At 37.6% G+C, this 12,798-nt stretch overlaps 1 protein-coding gene across 2 annotated transcripts; it reads left to right on the plus strand.

The window, feature by feature from the left end:
- Window positions 1-1,794: 1,794 nt before the first annotated feature.
- LOC145784296 (GTP-binding protein 2-like) lies at window positions 1,795-12,307 on the plus strand. 2 transcript variants are annotated; one of them, XM_082596086.1, is made up of 10 exons: window positions 1,795-2,327; window positions 2,433-2,644; window positions 3,132-3,243; window positions 4,083-4,301; window positions 5,551-5,725; window positions 6,060-6,276; window positions 6,479-6,620; window positions 7,499-7,729; window positions 8,279-8,449; window positions 9,569-12,307. In XM_082596086.1, the coding sequence occupies exons 1-10, from the start codon at window positions 2,208-2,210 to the stop codon at window positions 9,875-9,877; spliced, it is 1,908 nt and encodes a 635-aa protein (XP_082452212.1). In that variant the 5' UTR covers window positions 1,795-2,207; the 3' UTR covers window positions 9,878-12,307. The 2 variants fall into 2 exon arrangements, with proteins under 2 accessions (XP_082452212.1, XP_082452213.1); XM_082596087.1 differs by having other exon boundaries at window positions 4,104-4,301.
- The last annotated feature ends 491 nt before the right edge of the window (window positions 12,308-12,798 follow it).

Raw genomic sequence — 12,798 nt, forward strand, 5'->3', positions numbered from 1 at the left:
CTTTTAATTAGATTTGATTTAGATTGTTTATCATTTAAAATGAAGTTTTGGTGATGGTTTGAATTTGGTCAAGTTTAGGTGGCCACCAGATGGAGCTAGTAGTATTTTGGGACTTGGTATTAATTTAGTTGGTTAGATCTATGCTTGTGCTTTTCAACGATACTAAATCTGTTGAAATTGAGCAAGAAATGAATAAATGGGAGACAATTAATTATCGTGAACATGCAGGGCGTGAACTGGAAGACGATCGATTCGCCATTGAAATGCATAGGGCAAAAGCTTCGTTGGGGGGCTGTCTTCGAACAACGATTGCGCGCATATTCAATAAGATATAACAATGAAAGTTAGCACTTCAATAAACAGTAACATGTTCTTTTAATTAGATTTGATTTAGATTGTTTATCATTTAAAATGAAGTTTTGGTGATGGTTTGAATTTGGTCAAGTTTAGGTGGCCACCAGATGGAGCTAGTAGTATTTTAGGACTTGGTATTAATTTAGTTGGTTAGATCTATGCTTGTGCTTTCCAACAATAGCAAATTTGTTGAAATTGAACAAGAAATGAATGAATGGGAGACAATTTCCTTCTGGTGTATTTCGTTCCATTTCCACCCCGCACTTCCTCCTTCATAATAGTCCATTCCAATGTGTGACGTCATCATTTTGTCTGGTTGACCAACAGGGCGTCTTGTGGAAGAGCACCAAATGTTGTTATAAGTTTGTGAATAAAATGTGACTTTGTATCAGTCTTTCTAATTAAAGAAGTTATCAGTTCAGTTTGATGCACTAGGAAACAGATGTTCACAGAATTTTTGGAAATTGGCTGAATCAAGACAGGATCTTTCAGATTTTCATCACCATCGGATCAGGATCTTATAAAAAGTAGATCCGAACATCTCTGAAATAGTCAGTGTCTAAATTTTATTAGCTGTAGTGTTGTATATAGTTAGTCTCAACTCATAATATTATATAATCTTAATTGCTAATCTCACAATTTATGTCAAAAACTCTCAAGTAACATACATTCAAAGCAAAATTTGCTAGTGCAACAAATTCCTAGCAAAGTCACATACAGTACTTTACAAAGTAAAGCTGGAATTGGTGATTCAGAGATAAACTCCTGAAATATCTATAACAAATGCATGGTTACGATGACTGCCTAGTCCTGCTTTACATCCCGATTTGTTTTACTTTTCATTTTTATTGATACATCAGGTGCCCAGTTTAAGGTCCATGAATAACAAAACCTTTCAAAAAAAATCTAAACTAAGGTAAGTTTAAATTAGTAGTAAGGATAACTTAAGCTCCACTAAATATGAACAGTAAGAAAAAAGGTTGGAAAAGGACACGGATTGCAGAAAATCTAAAGTGGAAATGTATGGATGCAACCTATTCCGTCACCTAAACACTTTGTCCTCCCATTTCATCCCCTGAAAAGATCAAGAAAAAAATTAGAACAATGTCGCTGATTGGAGTTTCTACAAACAATTTAAAATTTTTCCCTTGAATTAATCATTGAATTTTTATTGACCACCTCGAAATGAGTGTAACTAACTCTAATCTTAATCTTAATTCAATAACCCTAACCCGAAAGTGAGGTTCGGTTTATCAACTATTATGTCAAGATACTTAGCGTGGTCAACTGTTTCGGCAACTCCAATCAGCGACTTTGGCCCTTCTGTATATTTTCTCTCAATCTTTTCAAAGAAACAAATTTGAAATGTTTCGGCAACTCTGATCAGCTACTTTGGCTCTGTTGTATTTTTTTCTCGATCTTTTCAGGGGACGAAATAGGTTGTACCTGAAATGGACCAACCATGTACCAAGAATGAGCAGCAGATCGGCCGAAATAATTACGACAGAGTGGACTTCAAAATACTGAAGAACTAGAGGAAAACCAAAAAGAATATAGCCAGATGATGTCCAAAAGGATAGTTATCACCCTGGTCCCTGGTATTAATTTCTAATCTGTAATAAAATTAAGATTAGATTTTTTAAGTGACCAGTGTTTAACTCATACATGACTCTTGAACTCTCTTTTTATTTTCAGATAAAGGCTTAAGAAAAAATCAAAGGGAGTAATGAAAGAACTAGGTTACTGTTGCAGACTGGGGAGTGTGCAATCATTTTAAAATGATATTACGGACAATAAGTTGATTTTTGTTGTTTGTTGAGTCAAACTAGTTTTCTAGAGTCTTCATCGGGGTCATGGATAAAGAAAAGAATCTTGAAAGCCTTGGATCAAATGATACATCAACATCAGCAATAATAAAGATGAAAGAAAAATTGAAAAGGCATGACTGGGAATCAAACACTCTCCCACCAGAGGTAAATTCGTCAAGTAAAAATTTACAGTTTTTACTCAAAGGCTTGGTGAATTTTTATGTCAGTGATGAATTTGTTTGGCTTAATTTTTTGCTTCATATTTGTTAGGAAGAAGAAGGCAATGTGGAATACAAGCTTAAGTTGTTGAACCCAAGTGCTACACGAATTGAGCATTTAGTGACACAGATGAAGTGGAGATTGCAAGAAGGCCAGGGTGAGGCCATATACAAAATAGGAGTGGAAGATAATGGAGTATGCGCTGGTCTTGATGATGGTGAAATGAAAGCTACAATGGATACACTAAAAACTATGGCTGAAAGGTAAATAAGCTATTGTTGTGTAAGGTTAAAACCAGGGACGTTAGCCACAGAGGAGGAGGCTTGGAAAAGCGATTAGCAATTGCCCGTCCAAAATTTTATTTTGCAAAAAAATATGTTGCTTACATGCAAAGTTTTTATAACATCAGTAACTAGCATTCAGTAGCTACATTTTTAAACAATTTTTTTATTTCAAACATTGAAATATTTGCCCTTCCCCGACAGTTGTTTTTCCCCCCTAAAATTTTCTTTCCAACTACATCACTGGTTAGAACAGTGTATCAGTTCTGAATTTCTCTATTTTTCTTTAAAGAGCCTAGGGTAGGTAATCCTCACTCCAAACAAGATCGATCATTTGTGTGCAGTGACTCCTTCATTTCTCTCGATCATTGGTGTTTTCAACTTCATTGTGCCTCCCATGTTTGTTTTTTTTATTTTGAATAAAACTAGAGTGAACATTGAACAAATGTTTTGACATATTATTGTATAGGCTTGGAGCTGCAATAACAGTATTAAGGAAACGAGAAGTTGATTGTGATGCAGTTGGTTGTCGTCGACAAGTAGCTGAGTTGTTAGTAAGACGTGTCCCTGATGATCAACAGGTAATGATACGGTGTCACAGAATTGTTAAACAACAGCACTATAGTTGAAGTCCTAGTTCGGATGCGGTCTGTATGCCACCATACCCCAGTGACGTGAGACTCGAATGACGCAAAACTAGGTTATTTTTTGTGTCTGTTGTTGATGTTGAGGCTGTGCTGTTCGGAGTTAGTACAGCATAGAAAATTAAATTGTAAATGACTCGAGTCACTTATAATTTAATTGAGTCAATGATATTGCTGAAGTTCACATTGGTTGGAGTTAGAGATTTAATTCTGCATTATCTTTTATTTGAGCAACAGACACGAGATAAGTCAATAAAACTAAAAAATAATTATTGACGCGTGGTTAAAGATTTAATGCTTTTATAAAAGTAAGGATTTAATTTTGCTATTCCAGCTCGAGTAACATTCGAGTGTGGTGGCATACAGATTGCATCATTTGGATTCGCAGGATTAGGACTGCGTCATGAAAACTTGCTCCGTATTCCTTTTACTGGATGAGATTGAACAAATGATAGTGTTTCTGCTCAATTGGACGCACCAATAGCTAAACTTTTATATCTGTATATATTTGACGAACATAGTTTTAATTAGTTTTTAATTTCTATCTATTTTAGACGGATCACTCTTCTTGTAGTTCTGAAGTTTTCTTTTTATAAATGTCTATGATGCTATGTTTGCTATCATTTTTTATATTTCCATTTTTAAATAATGTAGTTATTTGTGCTTAAAAAGTGTAGCCAATTCTTTATATTCTAATGGATTTGTATGTCATGATGTCATGATATCCGCATCGTTTTTATTTATTTTCATGCATTTCTATCAACTTGCTGCAACAGGTATCAACTTTCTTTGTTCAGTTTCTTGACATTCGAATTTCTGTTGTTGGGAATGCTGATGCTGGCAAGTCTACATTGCTGGGTGTGCTCACACAAGGTCAATTGGACAATGGCAGAGGCCGAGCCAGGCTCAACCTGTTTCGCCATCTCCATGAAATTCAAACGGGTCGGACATCTTGCATTAGTCACGAAATATTGGGCTTCGATAGTCAAGGAAAGGTAAAGTTTGAAACGAATGCATCATAGCAGTAGCAGTTTAAATTTTGTAATTACTCTTTGATGTTTTAATTTTGCACACTGACATACTTCCCGTTTGTTTTTGGCTTATTGCATCATTTTTTATCAGAAATTCTTCTGATTGGAAGAATCCGTTGTTTGTTTTGAATGTTTCATATTTGCGGCGGTAAATATTTTAGACAACAAATCAACCGTTTTTTTACATTGATTCAACGTCTGCACTAGTTGAACCATGGCCTACTGGTTGAACCAATGTAAAAAGCGGTTGATTTGCTGTCTGGGCTGTGACAATCACAATTGTAGGCTATATTTTATGTCAACAGCCATGTTGCAGCTTAAACTAAGATCATTTGATAGCTTTGTTGTATTGTACGTTTCGTATGGTATAGGCACGTCAGATTGCTGTCTATACTGACGTTATGCTTATGATTAATTTATGATGACGCTCATGTGAGGATTTATAACTTTTTGTATCACTTGTAGAATGCATCCGCTCAATCTGCTATGCTACATATCAAGTCTTTGCAGTTGGAAGAATGATTTTTTAGCATTGTTTTTAGCGAGTCTTGCACAATTTCATTTATCTACGGATCATTATTTGAAAAGAACGCTATATAAAAATACTGGATGATTTTATGCATAATGCGAGTTTTTTCAAAGAAATTTAAAACTACTTTATTTTGGATGCCTACAGCAAATGTATTTAGTATGTACGGTTCATTTTGTATCAATTGGAATCTTTATCAATCCAAGTATGTACGATATGAAAACAATTTGCACAATTCAACTGCATAAATCCACTTTGCTTTAAAGTCCACAGGATTTAACCTAAGTGTATCGTTCAACATTTAACTTCAACACACAAACTTGCTTAATTTGTGATGTTATGATTTTGTATTTTCTTGTTAAAACAAATGATCATAGCCGATGCGTACTTTGATAAACTCATGCTTGTAAATTTTTCCAGCGCTTTCGGTGTCGTGCAATGAACCAGTTGATTAATTGATTTGTTTTGATGAAAATTTGATAAAAATGTGGTACACTGTCCGCCCGGTACTCCTCCCAAATTTATCATTGCATCAAAGTAGCATGCTTTTGTGTGCAATTTCAAAGTGCTAATGTTTTGTTTTTTTGTGCACCTTTGACTTATTTGTTGTGATATGGCCGCAAATGAGCAGTTTCACGTACTTCTGCAATCGCAATTGCATAAAAAATGTTGTTCTTACTCCAGGTAATTAATCACGGTGAATACAAAACTGCCGAGGACATTTGCGCAGCTTCGTCAAAGATCATCACTTTCATCGACCTTGCCGGCCATCATAAGTATCTTCGAACGACAATATTTGGACTCACATCAAACCACCCGGACTTCGCTGTCTTGGTTGTCAGTGCCAATAGGGGCGTGGGTAAGCCATTGTTGAAACTTTGCGCAAAGTTTGGTTGCAGATATATATATTTTTTTACCCAACTTACAAGTTTGTTTATTTACATTGATTCAAATGTCTGAAAAAGGCGGTTTCCGCTAACTGTGTAAACTATTTAAGTGTGCAATCAATGCAAAAAAAGACAATTTTTTTACCTGGGTTTCAGCTTCTAAGCCAGCAAACTAGTCCTTTGTTTCATGGATTCAACGTCCGCAGAGGTAACGCAAAGTAACAAGAACAGAGTTTGCTGTCCGGGTATCAGTAAACTTAACAAACAGCGGAGAACTCAGTCTGGAAAAACATTGAACTTTTGCAGCCGGAACCACGCGAGAACACCTCGGACTGGCGATGGCTCTGGGAGTGCCCACCATTGCAGTGGTAACCAAGATTGATCTGTGTCCGGAGTCGGTGTCAGAGAGAGCCTGCCGGCAACTCGAACAGCTGCTTTCCTCTCCCATGTGTTCCCGGATACCTTTCCGTGTGCGGACGGAGGATGACGCCTACACTGCTGCAGCTGGCATGGCGGGAGAGAGGTATCAACAAAAATTGACTTGTTTTTATCGTTTCGATGTCGCCCAATATCGAAACAATGTAAAAACGGCAGCGTTTGATGCTTTTTAATTTGTCAAGTTTCGGAGTAAAATTAGCTTAAAAACACATTTGACAGGACGTACACGGTCTTAGGTTTTGTTTCTAAGCTATTCTTTGAAAAAAAAAACCTTGGGTTTTTTTTAGCTCAAAAGTGGTTCCGCTATTCAAAGTATCAAGCGTTTCTGGGAAAAACATCGCTCTACTTTCCAAGTTTTTCAACGTCCTTCCACCGCAAAAAAATATCCGAGAACAAGAGAAATTGATGCAAAAGCCTGTTGAGTTTCAGGTATGATCTGCCGAGAACACGTCTCCCAGACAAAAAGAAGTCTGTCATTTTTACATTCTGCAGACGTAGAACCAATGTAAAAATGACGTGTTTTGCTGTCTGGGAATTGCTAGTGTTTGGAGTTTACCAAAAATTTAAAGCAATCTGACAACGTTATTATGGAACTGTTGGAAGTACAGTACAAGCGTGCCACGAAAAGTTTAATGATCCCGTTAGTCTAATATCACAAGTTCTGTTCAATAACATGCCCGAATGTTGCCAATCTAAATTACTGTGAAGAACAGATGCTGAAATTCAGAAACCAATTGACGTCAAAATGGGTGAAAATCACGTGGATGGGTGAAAATTCAATGAATAAGTTTTGTTCTTTGTTATGCCTGCCGTGTCCGGAATGAAGATGTAGGTTAAGTGGACGTGAAGGCAAGGAAAGCCAGTCTTTATGCCCACCTTCGGATGAACGACAAGTGGCTCTTTGTTCTCCATCCTATCAGTAGCTTCTGCATCTAAGCAGATGCGAAACGAAACTTGCCAACAAAGAGCCTCCACCCGGACGGCACAGCTGCAAGGAGCAATTGATAAGTTCAAACGCCCCACCAGTCACCACCCTGCAGATCAACATAGAAAGCTACGCAACAAGCAAGATCAATCTTGTAGAGCAGCTTGCCCATACCAATCGGCACCCCTCATCCTCCATATCCACCTTTAACGGCACTCGGCTATATCATACAAGAAGATTCCCTGCTGCTATTGTAGTAAACACATGCCGTCAGCAAATCATCCTTTTTTTACATTTTTACATCATCCTTTTTTTACTGGCTAAGATAATTTGGTCTTTGCACCGATACCTTTAATAGATCGAAGAAGTTTCTGTTTTTCAGGTAGATGAAATATACTCTGTGCCTGAGGTGGGTTCTGTTGTAGGGGGCACTTTGCTGCACGGGACTGTGTCTGAAGGAGATAAACTGCTTATAGGGCCCACCACAAGAGGATGCTATCTGCCTGTTGCTGTGACAACAATTCAACGAAACCGTGCCCCATGCAGAGTGGTCAGAGCCGGGCAGGCCGCGTCTTTGTCGTTGGACAATGTTAATAAAGACAACATACGAAAGGTAAACACAAGAGCGTCATGGTGCAGAGCAGGATTTTGAACAGGGCTGTGGAGTCGGAGGGATTTTGGAGTGTCCGTAGTCGAAGTCGGCCAGTTATAAACCGAGAAGTTGGAGTCGTATATTTTTCGCCCGACTGCAAAGCCCTGACTTTAAGAAATTGTGCAGAGACCTAAGAGACAATTTTGTCAATTGACAAAAAAATTACAAAGTTTGAACGGCTGATACCCTATTCCAAGTATGCCATGTACTCGATCGTTTTATTTTTCGCAAATCGCTTGTATGATTTATCATATTTTGAAACAAAAAACTGAATGTTTTTGCATCTGTCATAGTTAGGCGATCACTGACCAGAAATTGGCAGCAAGTGACGTTTTCTTAACTTTGTATTTTTGCATGCCGGCTTTAGATTTCACAGTAATTAGCTGACAAACAATTATTCACGTCGGACAGTAGGCTACTCGCAATGTACCGTCATATCCATCGGTCACAGGTCGAAACAATTCTGATTAACATACCGCCTACGGATTAACAATCTTTTTTGTTGCGCAGGGTATGGTTATGGTTAATGACGTCACAAAACCCAGTTGCTTTGTCATGTTCGATGCCACAGTCTATCTTCTCTACCACCCTACCACTGCGGTTGGCGAAGGTTTTCAATGTACAGTTCATGTTGGAAACGTCCGTCAAACTGCCACCATCGAGACAATACACAATGATGAGGTAAGTCATGAAGGGTAAATTTTCAGACCGCAATTTAGTCGTTTTTTTACATTGATTCAACGTCTGCAAACGTTAAATCAACCTAATAAGGACGGATTTTGCTAGCTGGGGTGCTGTGTCCGAAGTCAGCTGAGATGTTTGCAGACGTAGACGGATTCTGTTAGCTGATGCTGAAATCACGAAAAGCCTTTGTTAGCATTCCAACTTTTCGACACAATACAAACAAAAGTAGCGTCCATTGAAGCATCACATCACGTCAAAAAACATAACAAAGAAATATCACGTGACACCTCTCATGCCGAGCACTAAGGTTGTGTACATTATGATGTCACTTGAAAACGCAAATTGCGTGGTGAGATTATAACACGCAACACCGTTATATGTTGCGCATTTGTCCATTATTGCGCCTTTTGTAAAAAAACACCTGTTGAGATTTGGTTTTGAAGTGTGCGGAATGTACCAATACAGCTAGCAAAACTTCTTTATTACAACATTTCAACATATGAGGTTGTTGAAACGATGTAAAAATAAAAACGTTACTACTTGACTAGCGGCACTACAGCATTGGAGTGGCTGAAGGGCATTGCCGCTAGCTGTCTTTGTATGTGACGTTGCTCTTTCAACATCATCAAGTGTAGTCCCGTTTCAAAAAGACGCAACCTGGCGCAATGCAAAATAACGTAGATCGACTGCATAATTTAAATTAAACTATTGCTAACCCGAATCAGCTCTGGCATCTAATTTACCAGTCAGTCTAATATTTGCATAGTTAGGATGCAATGCATAACCATAAGCAAATTAGATTCACTGAAACCTCAATGCGGTTTATTGCTATTTTTGCACTGATGTACAAGTAAAACATTAAACTGGAAGCTAAATTCATTTCCCGACTAAGCATGAATGATATTTGGTAAATTTTGGTGACAAACCGTCACACTCTGTCCTTCAAAAGAGGACAATATTGTAGAGCGCGTTTAAGTTAGCAGCCTGCTGGTTTTATTTGATTTGTTGACAGTTTTGATCCGATGTGGCATTACAAGCATATCCAGTCCATTGTACAAAGTCAAGTTATGTCATGCAGTGCTTTATGTGTTGAGTGACTTCTTTTAACCTTTGCAGAAATTACTGGGGCGGAACGAACAAGCCAGTATCACATTTAGGTTCGTGTGCTACCCTGAGTACCTTCGCACTGGCTCAACTGTCCTCTTCCGCGAACGCGCTACCAAGGGTATCGGACAGGTTACTAAAGTTCATTCTTACAATCCTGATGATCACGTGACCCCGAAGCGGCAAAGACGTTCGCGAGGTTCATCTAATTCCCTACCCGGCTTAGCCGAATCCCCCTCAAGTTCAAAAGACAGCAGTGACCCCCCATCTCCGTCGTCTTCTGGTCCTGTTTCGCCGAAGCGTCAGCATATAGAGGACTAGACTGTTTCCCAGACGGCAAAACCAGTCATTTTTAGATTGATTCAAGGTCTGCATACGTTGAAACAATGTAAAAATGACGGAATACTCTGCTGTCTGGTGTATTTTCATACTTATTTCGTTTGTTTTACAAAAAAAGTGTATTTATTTTCGTTGTCGTTTGATAGCAGATTGCCTGCCTCCGTTCAATTGGTAGTGTTTGTATAAATTGCGCAAAGTATTGTTTTTATCGCTAAACTTGCAGAGTTTTCAACTTCTTGTGATGTAATATGTCGGAGGTTTTGTCCCTTTAACGTTAAAAGGTGTGACCCACAGATTATAACAAGATGTTTATCACTTTCCAAATGGTTATTGCAGCTTTAAACACTTCTCAATTGTAAGAAACGACTGTGTTCTTCCTACGGTAGTAAGAAAGTACTACGGTAAAAGGCTACGTAGTCACTGCCAAGCTATAAAATTCCTCCTTTTTGCTTGAACGTCTATTGAGTAGAAGTTTTTTCATTAGGATTTTTGATGCATGTTTTTTTGCAGGGAGCATGCCCTTGCTTACCCCCTACCTCCATTTAAAGACCGGAGTTGTCTTTTCTAGCTGATTGCTCTCGTAGCAATGTGTAGGGAAGAGACATCCAGTTTTGTAAACCAGGCATGATTATTTCCCATGCAAAATTGGCTGACTTGCTGTATGGGCTGCACAGTGCACACCTACATGTATGAGCTGCCTTCAGTGAAAGGAAACTTTCATTGGAACCTCTTTCCTTTTTGCTTGACATGCATTTTCAAAATACTTTTTTAGCCTTCAAATGACCGGAATGCAGCTTTATTGCATAACGTGGCGTGAAACTAGTGGACTTTAGAATGTGTGCTACGATATTTTGTCCTAGCAAATTGACAAATATTATAATAAATTTCAACTCGAACGTCAATTAATCTCTGATAAAGTGACGCAAATGTATATATTAATGTATATTCAAATGTAACGCACACTGTAGTATACGCATACCGCCAGTTCTTTGAATGCTCAGCAAAATCTGCGGAATTGTTAACATAAAATAATTTTATCTTTTTAATTTGCATTAGGCACCAACTCTACATCAGTAATTTGTAAGATGTTTTGTACCGTATGGTTTTTATAGTTCTTCGAAAGCAATGGAAAAAGTTTGACCTCAGACAACAAAATCCGTTATTTTTACATTGATTCAACGTCTGCAGATGTTGTATCAATGTAAAAATGACGGATTTTTCTGTCTGGGTAGTGCACATATCCTTCTGTTCTCCCAAACAATTGTACATATGTTATTTACGTATCACGTTGCCCTTTCCTGAAATCGGATACCAACATTCGGCATTGTGTAGTTTGTTTATGTGTTGCCGCAAGGACAAAAGTGCACTGCCTTCAAAAGAATTGGTGCAGTGTTTTTTTAGCCTTTGTCTTCGATGAAACGTCTGTTCAACACGATTGAGTTGGTTTCAAAATATGACTCTTGTTGAAATTGCGCCACAATGCGGCGTAAAAAGTATCAAAAAACAACTTAGAAGTGATCCAAAGCGGATTAAATTTTCTACTGAGTGCTTTGCCATTCTCCATTTTGAAAAACCTTCTGAATGTTAATCTTAATATTTCAACGATTGCTTAGAAAGTTAGGTAAAAGATAAAGAACACCATATGAAAAATTACATATCTATAGTGGAATATGTTTCGATATCTTTAGTTTAGTTGATCTTCGTCGCATTGTTCCATATTTCACGTAAAACTTGATGGGGCAAGTATTTTTCAAGTATTGTGCAACGGCATCCCAATAGAAATCCACGGAAAATAAAGTCAGCCGGACGTTAAGTCACAGTTTAAAGTTCAAAAGTCACAGTTTAAAGTTCAAAATTGGCTGAAATTGAACTGGATTTATCGGCAACACCAAGATGTACCAAAACATTGTTCTTGTTGCATTGTAGGCTACATTCATGTCTGAATGAACTTCTGGTTACTAAACTTTTGTTCATTTAAAAAACCATTTCATCACGGGGGTGTTTACTCCCTCGGATTACTACTTCGCAATGTTTTAAGACGCCAGGTTTCTTTACTTTAAAGAAATGGCATTGCTTCTAAATTGCAGATTTATTGAAAAGAAAAATTATGTACTGTACAGTATATTACAAATTTTCTTCTTGCCTCAAAAAATACGTATAATTTATTCTGTACCTTTTTGCAGTTAAGCTAAAAATGTAAATGCTCATATTATTTTTATATTCAAAAAATATTTTTCAATACTTGTAATATTGAGTGAATCGCTCCCGCCATGGGGAGGTGATATATGTGCTATTAAAACAGAAACATGGCCCGGTCAATTTACAAAGTCGCCTGTGTAGTGTACCTTATTTCCACTGTGGATTGAAATACATTCATGCTGTGTGCGTTGTCATTTTCGTGTGGATTAAATGAGAAAATTTGATTCGATTGTTTGTTTTAAAAATTGAAAAAAGAAAACTAAAAAGTTATGTTCATCAGCCACCTACAACGGGCGTAGGCCACTTTGTGGCAAACATGCATCTTTGAATTGCTTTAGTTTAGACTTTTGAGGTATAGGTTGTATTACGTTGTAGCGATGTTGCAGCTTTGCCTTTTTTGCTTGAAATCAGTATTGGTAGTAGCCTAATGTTAAATCGTACGCAAAATCTCGAAGATCGTCAGCTAAGATAGGTTGATGGCATTGTAACATAATGTTAACTCGATAAAACAGCGATAGAGCAGTTATCTTTCAAGGTTTGACATGCACTTAATCCTGCTGTGCGAAACCTTTCAAATGTTTCATCTCATACTAACAACTGTTACACATTAATACACAAAGTCCCACAAATCTTTGTAGCAATCTGTTCCTTCAACATGTACTGATGTACTCGTAATATCGCGATAAACTTGAAGATCAGCTAGA

This window comes from Aplidium turbinatum, chromosome 15, assembly GCF_918807975.1.
Source record: "Aplidium turbinatum chromosome 15, kaAplTurb1.1, whole genome shotgun sequence".
Classification (NCBI taxonomy): Eukaryota; Metazoa; Chordata; class Ascidiacea; order Aplousobranchia; family Polyclinidae; genus Aplidium; species Aplidium turbinatum.